General features: G+C 32.9%; 5 protein-coding genes across 5 annotated transcripts; 1 reads left to right on the top strand and 4 right to left on the bottom strand.

The window, feature by feature from the left end:
• Nucleotides 1-564: 564 nt before the first annotated feature.
• On the top strand, nt 565-1,240 carry LOC137824035 (LYR family of Fe/S cluster biogenesis protein). Its single transcript, XM_068629457.2, has 2 exons — nt 565-949; nt 1,052-1,240. The coding sequence occupies exon 1, from the start codon at nt 660-662 to the stop codon at nt 942-944; it is 285 nt and encodes a 94-aa protein (XP_068485558.1). The 5' UTR covers nt 565-659; the 3' UTR covers nt 945-949; nt 1,052-1,240.
• Nucleotides 1,241-3,015: 1,775 nt separating this feature from the next.
• Nucleotides 3,016-4,966, bottom strand: LOC137824033 (calmodulin-binding protein-like protein). The gene is made up of 2 exons (XM_068629456.2): nt 4,222-4,966; nt 3,016-3,949 (listed from the first exon to the last, which is right to left on the bottom strand). Exons 1-2 carry the CDS (start codon nt 4,792-4,794, stop codon nt 3,182-3,184), a joined length of 1,341 nt encoding a protein of 446 aa, XP_068485557.1. The 5' UTR covers nt 4,795-4,966; the 3' UTR covers nt 3,016-3,181.
• Nucleotides 4,967-6,609: 1,643 nt separating this feature from the next.
• Nucleotides 6,610-9,741, bottom strand: LOC137825864 (uncharacterized). Its single transcript, XM_068631657.2, has 2 exons — nt 9,271-9,741; nt 6,610-7,413 (listed from the first exon to the last, which is right to left on the bottom strand). The coding sequence occupies exons 1-2, from the start codon at nt 9,634-9,636 to the stop codon at nt 6,853-6,855; spliced, it is 927 nt and encodes a 308-aa protein (XP_068487758.1). The 5' UTR covers nt 9,637-9,741; the 3' UTR covers nt 6,610-6,852.
• Nucleotides 9,742-11,056: 1,315 nt separating this feature from the next.
• LOC137823873 (UDP-glucose 6-dehydrogenase 1) lies at nt 11,057-13,789 on the bottom strand. The gene is made up of 2 exons (XM_068629181.2): nt 13,728-13,789; nt 11,057-12,774 (listed from the first exon to the last, which is right to left on the bottom strand). Exon 2 carries the CDS (start codon nt 12,754-12,756, stop codon nt 11,314-11,316), a length of 1,443 nt encoding a protein of 480 aa, XP_068485282.1. The 5' UTR covers nt 12,757-12,774; nt 13,728-13,789; the 3' UTR covers nt 11,057-11,313.
• A 6,689-nt stretch (nt 13,790-20,478) lies between these two features.
• LOC137823878 (PRA1 family protein B4) lies at nt 20,479-21,727 on the bottom strand. The gene has a single exon (XM_068629187.1). It carries the CDS (start codon nt 21,458-21,460, stop codon nt 20,789-20,791), a length of 672 nt encoding a protein of 223 aa, XP_068485288.1. The 5' UTR covers nt 21,461-21,727; the 3' UTR covers nt 20,479-20,788.

The following is a 21,727-nucleotide window of genomic DNA, read 5'->3' as shown; positions in this document are numbered from 1 at the left end:
AAAATATATTAAAACATAAACAGTTAGAGATAATGCTCTTTCTAAAATAAAGGGATATATTAATAGAATATCTTGATGGTTGTTAACTCCTAAAGGACAAGCATTATAAAAGGATTTTGAGATCCTGAAATGCATACACTACTCACTATACTCATAATTATATGATCGTCAAAGTCTTGTCAACTGGTGGAATTCTTCTCACTGTGAATTCCAATCATTTCAAAGCAACCACAACAGAAAAGAAACACCAAGACCCCAATCAACCGACCACACTAGAACCCGATCCAGGTTTTCGTTAGTTTTTAATAACTGTAGCTTACATTTAAAAAAAAAATACAACTTTGACCTAATATTTAATTTCACATGTTTCTTTTTTAAGTAATTAATTTTCCTACAACATTTATGTTAGGTCTAAGAATCAATTAAATCAAAATAATTTTTTTTAATCAATTTGTGAATTTTCTAAATCTAGAAAAAACAAACACATTAAAAAAAATAGAGGCATAGAGAGTAGAGTACATTTTTGTTGGAACTGATTTGGGCAAGGTTTTTGGACCCAATACGTATAAACTCATAGTCACTCAAATTTATTGCATTTTCTCTCACATATCTCTCTCTCTCTGAAGCTGTGAATCCGTGTTCTGTATTCGAACTCAGCAATGAGTGCATCTGCAACTCCTTCGGCCGCACAAATCCTCTCTCTCTTCCGCTCCATCCTACGCGTCGCTCGAGATTTCCCTGATTACAACATTAGGGAATACACCATTCGACGCACCATCGATGCCTTTCGGCAAAACGCCTCTCTCTCAGACCCCTCTTCAATTTCCTCCGCCTATTCCCACGGCAAGTCTCAGCTCGCCGTCGTCAAACGACAGACCGTCGTGTACTCTCTCTACGCGCCTCCTCTCCGCAGCGTCATGGAACTCCAGCAAGTCCCTTTCTAGTAACGGTAATCTATAGCATCACAGGGTTTAGGTTTTATGCCTCTTTGTGACGCTAATTTGTTACTTGCTGTATTAATTGGTAATAACTTGTGTTGGTATTAATTCAGGTTCTGAGAACTAATCGGAGACTTGTGTTTCCCTTATCTGTAAGGAAGTGAAGGTCTTGTTCAGGTCTCAACCTAGAACTGCTATTTAATTTCCTGCAGTCATTTTTTAGGGCAACTTTATGCATATTTTTTAAAACTTGAGTGGTGCTTTCTTATAATAAAAGGAAAACCGTTTTCTAGGGTTTAGAAGGGATGATTTAGTTGGTTTACTGAAAATTTTATAATTTTTTGTTTGATGGTGATATCAATTTGGTTAAGCGCTTATTAGCATTGCAATGTCTTCTTTTGCTTAAATATAAGCTATATGATTTCTGCATGTTCCTCCTTTTGGGATTTCACGAATCTGGGCAAAATGGTAGTGTCAAGGAATGGTCGAAAGAATAGACAATGGATTTTCAAGTTCAAAACATTGTTAAAATATTTTAGACATGAATTTAGATGCAACCTTATGTTCAATTTTTAGACACAGTCACCAAGCAGAGGATTGATGAAACCATTGCTGAGCGGTGATAATTTTAGAATTACGGTGAACTTCACTTCCATTGAATTGTATAACAAGTAATCAACGGCTTCAAAGAGACAGCATCTATCCTCCAAAATTGTGCACAATGCATAAAGGAGGACCTTAGAAAAACGAAACCGTGTTTGGTGCTAACTACATGGCATGTGTTTGTAAAGACACGCTCATGAAAAATATAATAGAAGATAGTCAAATTCGTAGGTCGTTCTGATTCTTCCAATTTGTTTTGTTTTCTTTCACAACCTCGAGTTCCGATTTTTGAAGACAATATGATAAGAAGAATATTGTTTCCTTTTCATTTACTTAATTTTTTATCCCGTCACTAGGATCTATTATTTTCTCTATTTTTTTCTCCTTTCTCTCAATTCACTTCAAAATGGGGTGCTTTAAATTTATCGTGTTATGGGGGTTCATGAATACACATCAAAATGTCTCACGACGTACTAATCAGTCACACGATATTTCTTCATAAAATCATTCTTCAATTTAACTCTGGTTGGACATTTAAGCTTTCTCTTGTTATTTTTCTGGCCGTTTTATATCTTTTTCTCAAGACCAGTGTTGAACCCTACATTTAATTACACGAGTCAGATAAGAAATCGTGGTTTGCTTAACAATCATCCTTTCTGTGTATAAATTTTTTGGGTGGGTTAACTGATTAGCTCACTGACATCGGCATTCAGGTATATGATGCAAATAATGAATAAGATACGAACCAAAGCATATCATTGATAAAGCCATCCATCATAAAATTATGGGTTTTCTTCAATGAGCCATTTAACCATATTTCTGGCAATTTCTGGCCTACTGTCACAAGCTACATATAACCTTTGCTAATCCTTTTCCTTGTCTACAGTCAATACGCTACTAAATTCAAATCATTGATTATCAATTGCATAATAGTTTAAGAAAGAGAGAAAATACAGTGAAAGACTAAGATTTTTACTGTGGAGAATATGATGCTGTAGAGGCAGCAGATAATTCCGGTTCTCAAAATTTCGTGCTAGTTGAAAAGTTTTCTCCCTTAGTTGAGCAACTAAGGGCCACATGAGATTTCTATCATAGACGATGACATCATACATAAGTTAAACACTCCAACTTATTAGAGGCAAGTATATTGGCAGAGCTTCTCCACGTACTTCTTATTTTAGCTCTTTTTTTCGAATTTTTCTCCGTAAAAAATCGTCCAAACAAATGCTTAATAGTATATTTTTCAAATCCGCCAAATGGAGGAATGGCCTAACATTATTCACTATTATCCTTTTATTCTCATTGTACCAAAATAGTGCAGTGCATGTTGGGAGATGTGTAGAGTTGATAGCATGTCTTTTGTTTCACAGCTGCTTGAAGTCAATCAGTAGGAAAGTAACACGTCTCCTACTACCAACGTGAGAAAACAAGTGACACTGCTTCAAATAGTGTTGGTAAGGGCTGATAAACCGAATGCAGCAAACAACAATTGAAGTTGAACATTTCAAGTCCATTACAGAACCAGCGAGACACACAAATGAACTCCACCAATCTGAAATCCAATTAAAAAAACTCCTAGATTACAATTAAACAACAAATAGAGCGAAAATTCAGTCTTACATGATCCATGCCATGGCCCTTCACGTCAAAATTTTCACACCTTTACTATTCTTCTTCACACCACTTTTGTTTTCCATCTTAAGTGGTTTAGGAGCAGAGAACAGGAGCTTTTCTTGGTGCGCATGAAGCTGCTCTTTCACTGCATTTCTTCCCTCATTTTCCAGAACCCTTCTACTGCTGCTCCTCTCACCATCATCACTGCTTCGCGATGATCCTCCACTCTCCACCACCAACACTTCCTCCTCGTCATCAGCACCCTGATACGAATTTACACCATCATCTTCTATCGCACCACTCACATTATCCAAAACCTCTCCTTGCTCATCACTGGATGAACAACTTCCATCGGAAAATCTTACACTCTTACAATAAACATCACTAACATTAGCAAACCTCACACTCTTCTTCACTCCAGGTTGAACTCCTTGCTTACGAAGGAAGACGCCATTTTTGTTTGGAGACACCTCACTACTTCCACCAATCAAAACATTGGTCACCCCATCATCATGAGCACCGTTCTCAGACTCAGAATCTTCTTCATCATTAACAGAAACCTTGCACAATCTACTAAGCTTCTCAACCCTGTCCCTCAAATTATGCAACAGCTTCCTCCTTTCGTCATCACCTGCATTTCTCGGTGTTTGAACTCTCTTACCAGACCTCACAGGCCTTTCTGCTCTAACACAAAGCACGTGTTTTCTCAAAGCAACCTCTTCAATTGAGTCCAAAAACCGAACCAAATCTCTGCTGATTGACCTTTTCCCTTCTACAATCATCGGATCGCAACCCTAGAATCAAAATTGAAACTTTTAAGGTTTTGTTGGGGTTAAAGAGGTTATTAGGCTAAAGAGCACAAGTACAGATCTCAGAAAAGTGTGCTAGAAAGAACATACAGATTGCACACCAACAAAATCTTAACATTCCTAAAGGAATTCAAACTCATTTCCTTCACGGATAGGATTCTGATCCTTACCCATTTAACCAACTTTATCAGTTTTTTTCTACTCTTTTTTATTAAAAAATAATAAATTTGAAAAGAAAATTCCCATGATTGGATTACCTCAATGGAATCGAGTTCGAGGAGCAAGTTCATGGCTTTGAGAGAAAGAGCAGCGAAATCGACGTGGTCATGGTTGGAACAAGAGGATTTGAGAGCGTTGAAGGTGGATTTGATGGAAGCAAGGTGTTTGAGTTGGGTTAGGGTTCTTGATCTGCGAACAAGGAAGGAGCGAAAATGGGTTTGGATGACGCTGGCCGCGGTGTGGCGGAGGGAATGGTGGGTGTAGTGGTTGAGAGAGAACTCGAGGGATTCGATGCGGTGAAGGAGAGATGAGATGGCGGAATGGGTTTCGTGTTGGTGTTGAAGGTGGTGGTTTTGGGTGGCGAGGTTGTGGCGAGTGTAAGATTTGGTGTAGTTTTGTTGGGAGGGAAGAATAGGGTGAGGTTGGGGTTGAGAGAGGAGTGATGCAATGGGGTGTAGAAGGTGGTGTTGGGGTGGTGGGGGTGTGCAACAGGTGTTAGGAGGGTTGTGGTAACAGCAGCATTGGGTAGTGATGGTGGTGATGGTGGGAGGAGGAGGAGGAGGAGGAGTTTGGTGGTGGTGGTGGTGGTGGCAGTGGCAGTGAGAGGCCATTCATTCAGCGTCTAGGAGGACCAGCAACACTTCGAGGGAAGAAGGGTTTTGGTCTTGTTCGTGAGTACTTGGCCAGTTCAAAGGGTATTTAAGACACTGTAATGAATTCGTTTACCATTTCTAAAGTTCTCCTCTAATCAGATATGTATTTTCTTTAGTAAAATAATTCATGATCAAACATATTTTCATTATTTAATTTATCTTGTAAACTTTAATTTTGATTTTTTTATATTTTTTATTATTACATATATTATATTTATTATATTTAATAATCCTCGGGGATTTAAACAATTGAAATTAATGTTTGTTTAGTTTAATGTTGAGGAAAATAATAATAGAAAGAAAAAAGAATTACGTGAGAATGATCACATGTATGACATAAATAAATTGTGAATCTCAGGATAAAAAAAGTTAATATAGGTTATTAGAATCTCCGATAAATTAAATATATTTTAATAATTTTTAAAAATAACGAACATGACAACAAGGCTAATATAAGTTATTAAATTTTTTAATAAATTAAATATGTTTTAATAATTTTTAAAAATAACGAATATAACAACGAAGATAAATATTGGGACAGGTAAATATGTACCTACTTATTTCATATAACACTTAATTTAAAAATTCAAAAATTATACATATTTATACTCAAACTTAATATTTCCTATCAAAATTAGAAAAAAATTTGGAAAATACCACGGAGATGAGTTGATTTGCAATCCCTACTTACTAGATAATTTGAAAATAAAACATAATTACTAGATAGAGTTAAGTAAAATATTCAATCTATGCTTATTCTCATTGAAAAACTGTTAGTTATTTTTTTTCATCAGAGTTTGTTAAATGAAATTAGGTTCAGTAAGAAAAGAAAAGAGAGAGAATATAAGATAATTTTTTTATATTCTTACTAAGACAAATAACCTATCTATATATGTACAAAATATAATTAAATATAATTCTTTATATAAAAAATATTAAAACATTAAATATATAAACTACCTAAATATTTTAAAAATTGAAAATTATTTTAAACTAGGAAAAAATATTAGTTAAACCTACAGTTTCAACTTAATTTTGAATGAGCTGAGTGTATGTAAAGGGATTCAGACAAATGTGTTGGTAATGATAGAAAATTCCTATATTGTGAAAACACAATTCTTAAAAAAAAAAGAGAGAGAGATGTGTGGGGTATGTAGAAGTATTATTAAGATGTTGTGACGATGATGGTGGCAAAGTTGGTGTCTAAAGTGTTTAGGAATGTTGTCGTGTGACATAATCGAGAAAAAAAAATAGAAATTATAAAGTAGTTTTTTACTTAATATAATTCATAAATTTGGACTAATAATAACAATAATTTTATTGAAAGACTCTATTATTGTTTCTCTTGTTAAATTTGGACCCATTTAAAACCCTCAAAATAAAAAATAAACGAGTTATTGAAATGAAAATGGCCTGAAAAGGGATTATTTTAATTTCATTAATAGTCTTCAATTTGACTCCTACTAATGGAGTTGTTCTAACTTAAGCTTATCCAATTCAAGCCTAAATAGAGTAGGGCAAAGGTATTAAAAAGATGAAAAAAAATTCTATACATTTTTTCACATATCTTATTGACAGTTTATTTTAATTTTTGATAATGTTGATTTTAAAAAGATTTAAGATCAAAGCAATAGTGATTGAAAATGATATTTTAAAAGTGAGATCAGAAAATTTGTTTTTATTTGGACAATAAAGTGAAAGTATTTTTGAACTGTAAATTGAGTTTTATACCCAAAACCATTTCTTTAAGAAAATCGGTATGGAGAGATATGGTGAAGTAAAATGGATTCATTTTTCATGTTCCAAGAAAGCAGCTCAGTGTTGTGAGCATGCAAGATTACATGTTCTTGCAGAGACGCTGTGTTGCATCTCAAGTTCTCATCTGCTAAAACAATCTAAAAGTGTATATACTCACCCAAGTTCATATCTAAACTAAAAATTGAGTAATGGATATTCTATTCGAATTCAGAATGGAGGTGCCAAAATAAGCTATATTCCTAAATATAAGGGGCGAATTCAACTGGCATAGGACTGTGTATGATGAAATGCTTTCTTCAGCATAGAAGCATGCTTTTGTCCAGTAAGATGGTAATTATAGACTGTCTCACTATTACACACCACGTTACATATAGCACAAATCTTAACTGCTTCGGCTGCTGCCCCACCATCAAGAACCTTCTTTTTCTTTTTTTCCAAGTCTTCAACAGTTTCAACTTTTTTTCTCTTAATATTGTTCACACTGGTTGATTTGCTCTTGTCGTATGGTAACTGGGGTCCTATTACAGGATTAGAAGACCCAGATGGTTGAACTTGGGTTGGGTTCAATGATTCTCTTAGTTTTTCCAAGTTCCTCTTGTGCTTCTTTCCTAATTTATGTTGGTCCAGCACTTCCTTGCCGGTGCATTCTATCTTGCAAACTTCACAATATGCAGGTTGCACAACCTTAGTTTTAGCTTTCTTCTGTTTTTTATTCAGTATTCCATTGCCATGAAGTTGAGCTGCATTATTTGCCCACCACATGGAGATAGGATCTACCATACCCAACTGTTCCGAGCCATTGGATGGTATAGAGATGCCCTGCACGGTTGCATGTATTTATGTATTTATTTCCAAATCTAGATAATAACAGTGCAATTGAAAAAATAAATGGAGAATCAAGAATTGCATACAGCCAATAAACAAACTTCAACATACTATTCAAATCCTTAACCGTGCAATCTCAAAAACAATAATACAATGAAAACCCAGAGTCACTCAAGGAATTTTTTTAACATAGCCTTCATCAATTGCCTTTTTGGGGTCCCCATGTGATTTGTGCAGAGTATTTGACAATGACTAATCTCCCCACAAAAACCTGACTATTTTTCGGGAAAACCTAACCTATCGTCTTAGCAGAGTCTCCCCTCCTAGCTATTTGAACCAACATGTTGTAGTTAAGCACTTATTTACAAAACTGGTTTCAAATACACGATGAATGTAGAGGAAATTACCGAGACTACAATTATAAAAGATAATACACAATGAATTTTTACCATAATATTCCTAATAGCATAGGCTGAATGACTTCATCAATGTCATGAGTTACTACTCCTATCCAAGTAGTAAGCAAAACTTGTTCACTTTCATTTTCACTTTCTTTACCTTTTAGATTATTCAGGTCAATTTTCAATGGAAAACTAAAAATGGCACGGTCAATGACACAAAGGCAATGAACTGCCAAACAAAGTTCATAGTAACTTGAAACCTATAGACAACTTAAATAAATTCAAAATCATAATCCACTCAATTTCAGAAATATATAATAGAATAAATTTTTACACTCCTTCATTTAAATTTGTTATAAATTGATATCTAGATAACAGACAATGTCTACTTGATTCATGTGAAACCCAAACAATCGCATAACATAATGTTGAGGTCATAAAACTTTCACTACCCAGATATAGAGGATGTGTATTAGATTAGTAAGAGTATGCTCTACTAAGAGGAACATATAATCATGAATGGATCAGAAGATTAGGTTTACGTAAAACAATGTTGACTACCTATATGTTAATTCCTCTCATACTCATCCATGATTCTATATATGTCCAAAGTCATTTCAGTACTGAAATACAAAACCATTGTATAATCTGCAATGTAGCTATAGTAAATAGTGTAATTTTAAAAATACATGAACTTCTAATCTAATTGAATAAAAATATGAAGCTATACTAAGCATGTCTAAGCATCCAGATGACCAACTCTATGAATTCAAAATATTAACAACAATTTGTTTTCCTACTTTGAATCAAAGAAGAAGAAAACTTGAGGTAAAAAAAGAATAGGAAGTAAAAATTTGGGAAGCTCCTTTCAGTTGGAATATGTATCCACAGATTTCTACATGGATTTGACCTGTCTCCGAACAAAAGAAGAGAAAAAACCCAGTCATACATCACTGGTAGACCCTACGAGCAAAGCAAACCAATAATCACTAACAACAAATCAAGTTCCTACAACACTTCAACTAACTGCCACTAGACAAGAACATGATCATTTTTATTTTTATTTTCAACTACTTCATTAAACTAATTGGAATGTACACCAGCAAAGCTTTAAAATACTGTCAGTCACAACAATTTCAGTGGCAACAGCAAGGACACAGGGTTCTCCACGATAGTAGCCCAGATTTGACTACAATTTCCCACAATATCAAGGATCTCAACAAGACTAGCACCGTGACTGTAATTTAAAACCTTGCTTACAGCAGATCAATAATTGTCAACCAACATCATAAGTACATCTCTACCCTCTACACTTGCAACCAGAAAACACCATAAACCAGTCACAAATACAAAAGGAATCAAACTCATGCATACACATTATCCAAATCCACCTTTTCCTCCAAAAGAATCAAAACTTAAGACAAAAAATTAGAAAGAAACCAGCACTTACAGGTGCATAGACAGCTGGGTTAGAACCAAATTGCCTAACAGCCTCTCTGGCAGCCCAGTTCTGGTCCACATAGTATCCAGAAGAAGGCACAAATGAGTTGGAATCAGCCCCAACAAGGTTCTGAGGATAGATCAAATTGGGAATGGGAACAGATTCATGATCCGAATACATGATAGGGTTCAACGGCGGGTGGGAATCAACCCCAGGAGGGTTGAGGGGAAGAGAAGAAGAGGGATTAGGGTTTTGGGGATAAGAGGGGTAATGGGTAATCTGAGATGATGGAGGAGCATAGGAGGAGGAAGGTTGGGGGAAAGAAAGGAGTGGGGTTTCAGTTTGCAGCGAATCAGCCCAATTTCCGTATTCCATGACTATGCCTTTTTGAGTGGCATGGAGATAAAGAAATTAAGGATGATGAAGACGATGACCAAGAAGATGCGAAGAAAGAGAAAACTTTATATGGCACAAGACAATTATACTTAATCATCTAATTAGATTACACTAATTTCAAAAAAATTACTTGTATACAAAACTCACAAATTACTTGTTATTTCTCAACAAATTAATCTTCTAATTGTTTTTTTTTCTTTTTCTAAAACACTTTTAATTAGTTAATAGTTTTTTCTCCAAAATTAATACTAATAACAATTTTTTATTCACAATTAACGAAAACTCATGAGTTTGGGCATTTATATTTTTATTTCATTAAAATATATAATTTTATTATTTTATAAGTAATTAATTAGAAATAAAAAAGTAATATAATTTAAATAACATATATTTAACTTTATAAAAATAGTATAAAAATATTATGCAGTAATTACTTTTAAAAATAAAAATAATTTCATTATTTTAAAATAAAAATTATTCATTTTATTAATTAAGAAATGAATTTTTTGTATTAAGAAGGAAAATTTTCCAATTAAAAGATAACATAAAAAAAGTTACCACATTTTTATTACATTAAAAAATATATAATTTTATTATTTTTAAAAGTAATTAATTAAAAATATATAATCCTTATTACATTAAAAAATATATAATTTTGTAAAAATAATATTAAAAATTTATTACATTCTCAAATCTATTATGTATTCTGATCATAAATCTTTCATTAAAATTATTACATGTCCTTTTTATTACATTTCCTCAAACCTAGGTATTATCATCCCTACATTCTCTAATAATTTTTAATAAAAACATTTCTATTTACCAATTTTTCAATACAAGCTTTCTATTTATTGATTCCTTACTCATACTCTAAATTATTAAGACACTAATAATAGAAGCAAAATAAATACCTGAAATACTATTATTTTTAAAGTTACCTTGTCAAAAAATATAAAAAATTCCTATCTTTAAAGTTCTCAAACTAACAAAAACTTCAATACACAATTTATTATTCTATTATTCAATTTGATTGTACTGAATCTGATTAAAAAAAACTAACTATTTAGTTCAATTGATCCACATAATTGATTACATTTAATGCGTACCAAATGCTATATAACCCTTCCAAGAATAAATTCACTTAACATTAAGAATTTGGCGGATTGGATGAAATTTCAACTATCATAATTCACAACAACAACAAAAAACTTTGAGCTTAAGAGCTGTGCTTCAAATGTTCTGCATACAAAGGCATCTACAACATCCTTTACAGGAAATTTGAAACTTTCTCAAAGTGAATTGTAACTTCAACCACATTAAAATTTATATGAATTTTGATACACTCTAATATTCCTTATAGAGAGGCCCTTCTTGAAACCCTCAAATATTACTCTCAAGATTACATAATTTTTCACTTTATGACATTAAAAGAAGATTAATCAAACAAAACAAGTTTCTGAGGTACATTCATAACAGACTTGAGTAAAGCAACATAGAAGAACATAAAGCCTCCTACTTCCCCACAATTAATACCTCATTTATGTCAACTATTATGAGGAGATAAGGAAGAAAAGGAAAACTAAAAAATAATAAAGAATCAAACTGACTGCCTCAATACTTGACTGGTATTGCAGTATACTTGATTAATGATCTAATTTATGCCATAGAAGGCATGTCTTTGAGCCATGGATCCAGTGGCTTACCAATTGAGTAAACTATAAAGCCAATCTCACGTAGCTTATCAGCATCCACAACGTTTCTGCCATCAAAAACAAATGCTGGTTTTTGCATGTTGTCAAATATCTTCTGGTAATCAAGAGTCTTGAACTCATCCCACTCGGTTAGAATGCAAAGACCATGTGCATCCTTTGTTGCTTCATAGGCATCCCAAACCACACTGACTTTCTTCACAGTAGTTGGACTTGTGGGCTGCAGGTGGATAGGATGATCCCAATCAAACTTGTTCATTGATAGATCCCTCTGGATTTGGTCCTCAGTTACTTGTGGATCATATATGCTCAGGTTGGCCTTATCGCCAAGTAGCCCCTGGCATACATCAATGGCAGGGGTCTCCCTCGTATCACCAGTGTCTTTCTTGAAGGCAAATCCAAGAATAGCAATCTTTTTGTTTGAAACAGTGTTGAACATTGATGAAACTACACGGTTCACAAAACGGTTCTTCTGATAGTCATTGATCTTGATAACTTGTTTCCAATACTCGGCCACCTCTGGAAGGCCATTGCACTCACAGATGTAAACAAGGTTCAAGATATCCTTCTGGAAGCATGATCCACCAAAACCAACACTAGCATTGAGGAACTTGGGTCCAATCCTTGAGTCCGTACCAACAGAATAGGACACTTGCTGAACATTTGCCCCGGTAGCCTCACAAAGTGCTGACATGGCATTAACAGATGAAATCCTTTGGGCCAAGAAAGCATTGGCAGCAAGCTTAGACAGTTCTGCAGACCAGAGATTTGTGGTGAGTATTCTTTCTTCGGGAACCCATTGAGAATAAACACTCTTCAAAGCTTGAATAGCTTTTTGGCCCTCTGGGGTCTCCCTGCCTCCAATAAGAACACGATCTGGTTTAAAGAGATCTTGGATTGCAGTTCCCTCAGCAAGGAATTCTGGGTTTGATAGAATCTGGAATTTGATTCCCTTGCTGTTGTGGGTTAGAATCTTCTCTATGGCCTCAGCAGTTTTGACTGGGACTGTGGATTTCTCTACCACAATCTTGTCAGACTTTGAGACATCAGCAATCATGCGAGCCGCGCTCTCCCAATATGTCAAATCTGCTGCTTTGCCAGCTCCAAGACCCTGAGTTTTAGTTGGGGTGTTGACAGAGACAAACACTATGTCAGCCTCAAAGACATGCTTTTCAACATCAGTGCTGAAGAAGAGGTTCTTGCCACGGCATTGCTTCACAACACCATCAAGACCAGGTTCATAGATAGGAAGCTGGTCACTGTTCCAGGCTGCAATACGGGATTTAGAGATATCCACAACAGCCACTTCAATGGATGGGCACTTAACTGCAATGACTGCCATTGTAGGACCACCGACATATCCAGCACCAATGCAGCAAATCTTCACCATTTTGCTTTTCTAAATAACCTAACGAAATCAGGTTTTAAACAGAACAGTAAGAACACAAGCTTGCAACATAAGTCACTTAGATGCCTTATACAACTATCACTTTGCATAATAGTATTAACACAATATAATATAGACATGATCAGATTCTATATATTGCAACTATTATCATCTAGGTAAACAAGGAAACAGGTCATCATAGCTGCTTATGTCCTTATGAGTTCAAAAATAAGACAATAAATCACTCTAGGTTCCGTCCTTTTGAGAAATCATATCAAGCACCACCCTTTTGTTCTACCTAGATTTTAGGATCTAAGACCCGGCCAATCATTGCTAACAGAACTGCATGTTTCTATTGTTCGAACAGTTCCTAACATCTTGGAATCAATACCATGTAAAAATTCTATATCAGAAAACAGTAAATCTGATTAAAAGAGAGTCGAAGGTCTATCTAACAGATGAAAATGACCCCACTTATGAAGCAGGAACCAACATACGAGCTTATATGAAACCAGATCTAGCACACACATGCAAACGCATGTGATTTGGTGACAAATTTTCAGTATGACTACAACTTAACAACTAAGACCAAAGCAGATCTAGCACCAAGAGCAGAATCATGAACTAAATGCACGAGATTTCATTGCCAAAATGCCACTATTCCCAACAGATCCACAGTCAATTTTGCTTCAAAACAAGCTGACAGCAAAAGCCAGCCCACCAACAAAATCCACAACAGAATCGAAATTTTACAACATGACAACAAAAAGAAAGTGAAAATTGCCACAGATCCGTCTCACTTTCACACAAACCAGAACAAAACCCATAAATCATAGAAAAAAATATCAGCAAACAAGCAAAACACGACAACACAAACAAAACATAACTTTTAAACCATGAATGTGTGATCGAAGAAAAAAAAACATATGACATGGAGGAAGCAAAAACAGGAAATGAGAGTGTCGGAAACATACCTTTGGAGAAGAAAGATGAATCCCTTTGACTAAGGGAGAGAAAAAGAAGAAAATTATGTTATGCAGAAGAAGAGCGTGACCAAGATTATATATACGCAACGAAAATCTACCTCCCCAACCTGTTATTACCAAAATGGACACCGTTAAGGTCGGTGTCAAAAATCTTTCTATTCTTGTAATTAAATATTCATATAATATCACTTCATTCATTTAAAAATAATTCCTTTTTTAATTATTAGTTTTCAAAATAATTTAAAAAAAATTAAAAACAAAATCACCTATTTAATAAATGGAAAGCGTCTCCATCTTAAAACAAATATCAATCTACTTATTTTTAAAATAAACAGAAATATTCAATATAAACCCTAAACCCCAAACTAACCCATCTTATATACTAGTATTAATTTTTCATATAATCGTGTTTAATTAAAAATATTCCATATCAAAGTATTTTTGACAGAGGATTATGTGATAATCACATTTTTTTTCACTTGCACTACCTATTTGATTATAAAATGTTTCAATTTAAGCTCAGTAAATGCTCCAATTGATATACGAAAACGGTTTGGATTGTAGTAGTAAATGAATTATGAAAGCATAGTAATTTTTAATAGGTGTGTGACTGATGTTTCGGAAGTTTTTTTCTTGATTCAATTAAAGGTTTTATCGTAGATCACTCTCACGTTTCATTGTGCGCTCTTCTCATTTTCTGACTGATATCTTGACCCTTTGGTCAGTATCAGGATTTTGGTCTTTTGAGTGGGTTCTTTAGATCCAGTTAGGTGAATTGTTTTTAAGAGACTAGCGGAGCTGTTTGGATTTGGGTGAAAAAAGTTTAGGATTGGAGTGAAATATAAGAAAGGTTTCTTTTAAACTATCTATAATAATAATAAAATAATAAACACTTATAATAATATTTTGAATTAATAAAAAATATTAATTTATTGAAGTATGAGGTGTGTGTTTTCACTTCAAGTCAATATATCCACACCCCTTAAATATATATTTGAATTTGAATTTGAATTTGAAATTGTGTTATGGAGAAGGGTAAAAGTGGAAGGTGAAGTGATTTTACAGAAATGGACACGAGATGATGGTTTTGGTTCTAAAGCAACTAACTGGCAAAGATGGGTTTACAGCTTATTCGCGCGTTCCACGCGTTTTGCCTCAATTCATTTTTTGTGAGCAAGTCAACTTCAAATTGAGCATTCTCACAACATCTTTTTCACTAACATTATTTATTATCAATAATAATAACACATTCTCTTCTTCATTACATTTGGCTTTTTCGTTTAAACTTAGATTTGCAACTAACTTTTCTCTCTCTATTTGGAACATGATTGATTGTTTAAGTTGCAAGGCCACATTCTGTTAGTTGTACCACGTGCAAAGGAATGAAACAATATGCATTTTAGACGTAAATAATGTGCGATTCAAGTAAAGATGTTCAAATATCTATGGATTATAACAACTTTATGTTATAGGTTATAATAATCATCGTCAAAAATTTAAATTAAAATTAAAATTAAAGGGTGTTTATAATTTAATTTGGATTGGCTGTGAAGAAAAAAAAACTTATGAAACACTTGGGTTAATTAATTTATATTAGTTTGATGAAAAAAATATTGAATTCGAACTAATCTAACCTAATTCTTTTTGAAATTTTGATTGAATTGATGGTTTCAGATTTCGTTTGTTTCATATTTTTCAAGGATTCATTTGAGTGAGAGTAAAGTCTTTGACTAATAATGAATTCTTCTCTTGCCTAATTTTTTCATTTAAGAAACAACACTTGTTAAATAAATAACCAGCAAAATTAATTTTTTTTTAGAACCACAACTTGATACGACTTATAAATCAAGTTAATATAATTTTCAATTTTATTTGAAGATAAAAAGAAGAAAATTAACTTAAATTATTATGTTTGCCATTTATAATTACATGAAATGAAGTCATGAAATTTTTGGAAATATTATAGTAGCTAAGAATATTTTATAAAAGTGGGTGCAAACTTCATATTATAAGTTAATTTTATAAAGTTGGGTTAGGTTTAAGTTATTTTTTAATATTTATCTAAAATTTATCTTCTGAAAAAAATGTTGGACTTATTAAATCATTGTCGAATTATGTTATAGGTTAATTTTATAAAGTTGAATTAGGTTTGAAGTTATTTTTTAATATTTATCTAAAATTTATCTTAATGAAAAATTGTTGGACTTATCAAATCGTTATCGGATTACCCATAAGAGATAAACACATTTTATAATATACAAGTAGCGCAAACATCGTTTTATAATTTTATAAACAGGTTTATAGAATTTAATTAACCATTAAACTTAAAATCCACTTCCTAATTAAAAACTAATTTGAATAAAAATATATGTCAAAATCCAACATTTTCTTTTCAATACTCTAATTAATTTAGTGGTCAATTACTCAAATCAATTAATTCTTGAATGCACTTAATCTTGTCTCTCTTCCTACTTTTAACTTGTCAAGATCCACCATAAAGTCCACAAGTTCTAACTTTTCTCTCACGTCTAAATTAACAATATAAAGTACATGTACATTTTCTTACAAAATAAGGCATAATAGATTAAAATTTGACTAATATAAAAAAAAAACACTTAACAGTCACATTCATGAAACACAGGCTTCACATATCTCTTCTAATTTTATTGTTGAAATTCCATTCTTTGTTTCTAATGGTTAAATTTTTCCATTGTGCTTCGCATATAATAAATATTTTTTCTATGTATTTATGAAAGCAAAGTTCTTTTATCAATTCCTCTAAAAAAATCATTATTATTACAGAAAGCAATGTTTTTCCAAATATGATTATTAACAGTGATTAAGGTAGCTGTTTTCATGTGCACTTATGTTTTGACCAAATCACCATAATTATATTGCTTTTTCATGGAAGACGATAGAGCAAGCTTCAAAACTAAGAATGGGCTTTGCTTCAGAAGTTAGTAAATAAATAAATATATTGAGTGCATTTGAAGATATATATTTATAAAAGAAGACAAATTTAATATTTAAATATAAAAAATAAGAGTCCTTGGATTCTCACATGTCTGCCAATTAAGAGAATGAGTAGCAAAATAATATAATGTTGAAAAAATGTTATATTATATTACTTACCTTGTCCTACCAAACTATATGCTATTTTCACCAACACTACCACACGGAAATTTGCTTTTTGGAAAACAAATCTAAAGTTTTATTACAAGCATTGGATTTAACGTTTTACAAAAATAAAATATATTTTAAATTGTTTTGAAAATATTTTCTGTAATAATACATTTTATCATGTAGTGATGGAGAATTATCAAAATAAACTAATTAAAAATCAATAGTAAGTTAAGTATTTTAGAATATTTTTCTAGAATCATTCAATTCAGAAATTTCTTAATATTATATTTATACCTATATAAAGAAGATTTCTCCTCATAACTGTTTTTTATACACAAATATTTTTTGATTTTGTTTTTATTAATATATTTTATTTTATTATTTTATCTTTTAAATTTTAAAATTATAAAAATGAGCATTTGGTCAATATTTTTATGAATCACTTAAAACTAATATTATAACTATTGCTTCTGTTATATATGTCTTTTTCTTCTTCATTGCACTTGTGTTGTTCCCCGCATTTTTTATTTGAAGTAAACAAGATAAAGAGAGAGTAAATCATTAAGTTTGATAGAAAAACTGTTTTGGAAAACACGTTCCAAAAAGTATATCACATGTTCTGGAAATCTTGTTTTAAAATCCTGTTTCATAACACATCTAATAAGTTTTGGAAAGTTTGTTCCAAGAAACTCATTCCATAAAATATCTTATAAGTTTTAGAAAATTTATTATGAGTTCGTTATAGAAAACCCGTTCCAAAATGCATCTCATATGTTTTATAAATTGTTTTTTGGGATTTTTGTTCCATAAATCGTGATCTGAAAAATCCATAAAGTTTGTTATAGAAGATTTTCAAAATAGGTAGTCCAGAAGTTATCCTTGTGAAAGATAAAATGGTCATTCTAAAAATTATGGGATGCAGTTAGTACTTATATGGAGGTACATGAAGAAAAATTTGAAAGAAAAAGCTAAAGTGGAGAGTTGGCTCAGGACGAGTCATAATGGATAAATTCTTACTGCACTTACATACATTACATACATTTCTTATGCAACCCCACAAACATAAAAATTTCAATATTGTTATTTTTAAATCGACAATTCAGAATTTTTTTATTTATTTTTGGATTACACAATCTGAAAAATAACGACTTTTAAATTTCATAATCTAAAATTTATTTTTTAATTTTATAATCCATAAGTTAAAAATGACTTATAACAAATATATAGTTGAAAAATATAACTATGATGATAGAAAAAATAACGACTTTTAAATTTCATAATTTAAAATTTATTTTTTAGATTTTATAATCCATAAGTTAAAAATGACTTATAACAAACATAGTTGAAAAATATAACTATGATGGAAAAAATAACGACTTTTAAATATCATAATCTAAAATTTATTTTTTAGATTTTATAATCCATAAGTTAAAAATGACTTATAACAAAGTTGAAAAATATAACTATGATGATGGAAAAGATAACTACGATGATGGAAGTCAATCCGAACTGTATAATCTTAAGTATTCTTTTAAGATAAAAAATTATTTCTTGATCATATAATAAAAAAACCAAAAATAACTTTGAGGTTGTATAATTTGAAAGTTTTTTTAGATTGAAAAATTCATAAGATATTTTAGATTTCTAAATTATATAATTTAGAAAGGATAAAATGAGTATACTTATGAAGGTAATGGGATGTAGAGAAGTGTAGGAAGAATTTACTACCATAATAATTAACAAATAGACTAAACATTAGACCTAAGTCGAAACATTATGCTCAGGCATTATTAAAAACAAAACATGTTATTGTGGAATTGACTTTCTAGAATGTAATTTGAAGAGAACAATTTCTCCCTACACCTCCATACCTCTCTTCAGTGTATTAAATCTTTATATTAATTGTGAAAAATCAGTTTTAATTTTTAATTTTTTAAAATAATCTTAATATCAGTTTTTTAAATAACTTCAGTTGTTTCCGTGCAGCACAATATATTTTTTCCAATCACAAGTCACAATATTTGGAAATATCAGTTTTTTAAATAACTTCAGTTGTTTCCGTGCAGCACAATATATTTTTTCCAATCACAAGTCACAATATTTGGAGAACAATTTCATCTTTCGAGTGAGAGATTTATGAGAAAATTCTTTGTATTTGTATTCGACTTTCTTTAGTGTAAAGATATTTTTTATTTTTAGTTTTGTACTCCATCTTTTCATGTCTTTGAATTTTTGTTTAGGTTTTGTGGTTTCGGGATTGTATAATTTGAAAGGTATTCCCATATCTATAAATACCTTTTGAATTGTATAATCCAAAATACATTAAGTAATCACCATCACTTCACTTGAAAATGAAAAAAATTTCTACTCAAAAAGGATATTATTGGAATAGTTTTTTTTTTTGAGATTTTGGAGAAAGATAGAGAAAAGAATTTGTCTTTGACCAGAGGTGAAAAAATCCAAAATACATAAACATACCCATTTGGCAGAACAATAAATCCAAACCTTTAAGATCGCAAGTTATGTGAAAGGCCTCTTGCTTTCTGCACTCCTTAATTATTACCTGCACTCCTATAACTTTTAAAATGCATTTTCTATCATGTCTTATTTTATTTTTTTTAGCTCAAAATATTCGTATTAATATTAATAGAAATTATTTATTACACAGATCAACAAAATCCAACCTTGCTCCTGCCCAAATTAACTATATATATCTCTCATAGGTCAGAAATAATGAATGTATTTTTTGAGGTTTAAAGGAGAAATATATTATAAAAATGAAAAATATGATTACCAGAACTCAAATAAAACCCTCATCCCACTTCCAGCAAACATCTAAAGTTAAAACCAGAAATCTTAACAAAATGTAATAAACCGAAATATGCATCACATAAACTGAACTATTCACAAATAAACTTGAAAACATCATGTTACCTTTATATCTAACACTGTTTATGCATCTTGCTTATGCATCTTCACACATAAATCACAAGAAATAACCTTGTACCAGTTACTAAGGGCTCTATGCAAGGAGTGCTATGATGAAATAATCAACAGATCCACCGCAATCGAGCATGAAGTATTCAGATTATGAGGTTGTTGACAAAATATATTATAAACACTGAAAGATTTGATAACTGGAACCACATTAATCGAACAACATAATTCTGAAAAACAATACAAGTCATATCATTCAAACAGTATAAGAAATTTAACACTGCTCTAAAGATTATACCTGACATCGATTCTGTTTCACACCAGATATGATGATATCTAGGCAGCAGCAATACATCACTATTAATTTCCATGGGATCAAACACAAAAAAAAAACAAAATGAGTTAATACATTGCGAATACGAAAGAAGTAATCACAGGTGTACAATATAATTCTTGAGATGTTTGATGTTGCATGAATAAAATTAAGAGAAATCGTAGATCCGTCAACGAGATCTTCAAATTCAAACAATAAGCAGAGTCACTGAAATCTTACAACATATCCTTGCTAAAACAATACACAATACTACGGTTATTGATCATACCGTTAAGGTTGTTGATCCCAGATTTCCAGAAATCAAACAAATCACAGAATGAAATTGTTAAAATTGACAGATCTCGATGGATCAACAAATCACGTATATAAAAAAAATAAAAAACAACAAAGATCCATACATATACCATGATAATTCTCATTATTCACCCTATGTATAATAAAATCTGTTCATAATAAAGGAATTTAAACAAAAAAACAAAAGAGAAACTACATTTCCACGTTCATTCCGCTTAGAGGCACCAAAAACGGATTGGGAGAGAGTATCAGATCTTAGGAATCAGATAAGAGAGAAACTACATTTCCACATTGTTGTCGCTTCAAGGCACCGAAAATCAATCAACGGATCGGGAGAGTGTCAGATCTGAGGATTCCTTGCTCAGACTCGCGCGGCCACGGTTGGAACAGCAGCGACGGCAGCGGCGGCGGGGCCGCGGAGGAAGGAGAGGAAACCGGTGGTCTGAGAGGCATCCTGCTCGTCGAGGAAAAGATCCTCAGGCACGCGGAATGCACCGTGAAGGCAAATGGCGGCGACGCCGAGCATGAGAGCGGAAATGAGGACGGAGCCGACGCTGGTGAGGAAGACGACGAAGACGGTGAGCGCGGAGAGGATAGCTAGGGTTTCGAAATCGGAGAAGGTTCGGCCAAGGATGACGAGAGGCTGGTCGGAGGGGCGGAAGAGGTAGAGGAAGGTCCAGGAGGCGAGGAGGCCGGCGAGGAGGACAAGGGAGAAGGGATTGGTGAGGAGCGAGATCACAAGGATCAACGAAACGACGGCGTAGTAGTTGACGCGGAAGTAGGAGAAGTTCTTGCGCACGCGGAGCGTGGCTTCAGAGAACGATTCTGGTTTTGAGAAGGCGGAGCGGTCCGCGAGCTCCGCCCAGGGGCGCCGCTGGTCGAGGCCGTGGCGAAGGGAAGCGGACAGGTTGTTGATGAAGGCGCGGAAGGCGGGGTTGTTGGCAGGAGCCTCGGACATCACCGCGCCGGGACCTCCTGCGGCGGCGGGTTGGGCGTTGGAAATTGGTAGGATGGGAGGCGCTGTGGAAGACATGGTTCTGGAGAGAGAAAGCGGTAGAACTGGTTTTAGCCTTAGAGAGAGAAAATGTGAAAGGAAGAATGGGAGGTGTTTTGAATTTATATTTATTAATTTTGTTTTGTTGCTTAGTGGTGAAGGTTACGAACGCATCACCGACGAAAAACACAGTAGCGTTTGGGGTTCTTCTTCGTCACTCACACTTCGTTTGCCTCTTCTATCACTTCTATCATGTCTTATTTGAATGTTGGATCCTTCTTTTATTTTTGTTCTGTGGTGGCTATT

This window comes from Phaseolus vulgaris, chromosome 8 (assembly GCF_051622355.1).
Source record: "Phaseolus vulgaris cultivar YP4 chromosome 8, ASM5162235v1, whole genome shotgun sequence".
In the NCBI taxonomy this organism is placed as follows: domain Eukaryota; kingdom Viridiplantae; phylum Streptophyta; class Magnoliopsida; order Fabales; family Fabaceae; genus Phaseolus; species Phaseolus vulgaris.
This window is presented reverse-complemented; position numbering and strand designations above follow the sequence as displayed.

Excerpts from the sequence above, each read along its gene's own strand:
- LOC137825864 (XM_068631657.2), bottom strand. The coding sequence starts at position 9,636 with ATGGAATACGGAAATTGGGCTGATTCGCTGCAAACTGAAACCCCACTC. Across the intron at positions 7,414-9,270 it reads ACCCAGCTGTCTATGCACCT|GGCATCTCTATACCATCCAA; the intron begins GTAAGTGCTGGT and ends GCAACCGTGCAG.
- LOC137824033 (XM_068629456.2), bottom strand. The coding sequence starts at position 4,794 with ATGGCCTCTCACTGCCACTGCCACCACCACCACCACCACCAAACTCCT. Across the intron at positions 3,950-4,221 it reads TCGAACTCGATTCCATTGAG|GGTTGCGATCCGATGATTGT; the intron begins GTAATCCAATCA and ends TTTTGATTCTAG.
- LOC137823878 (XM_068629187.1), bottom strand. The coding sequence starts at position 21,460 with ATGTCTTCCACAGCGCCTCCCATCCTACCAATTTCCAACGCCCAACCC.
- LOC137824035 (XM_068629457.2), top strand. The coding sequence starts at position 660 with ATGAGTGCATCTGCAACTCCTTCGGCCGCACAAATCCTCTCTCTCTTC.
- LOC137823873 (XM_068629181.2), bottom strand. The coding sequence starts at position 12,756 with ATGGTGAAGATTTGCTGCATTGGTGCTGGATATGTCGGTGGTCCTACA.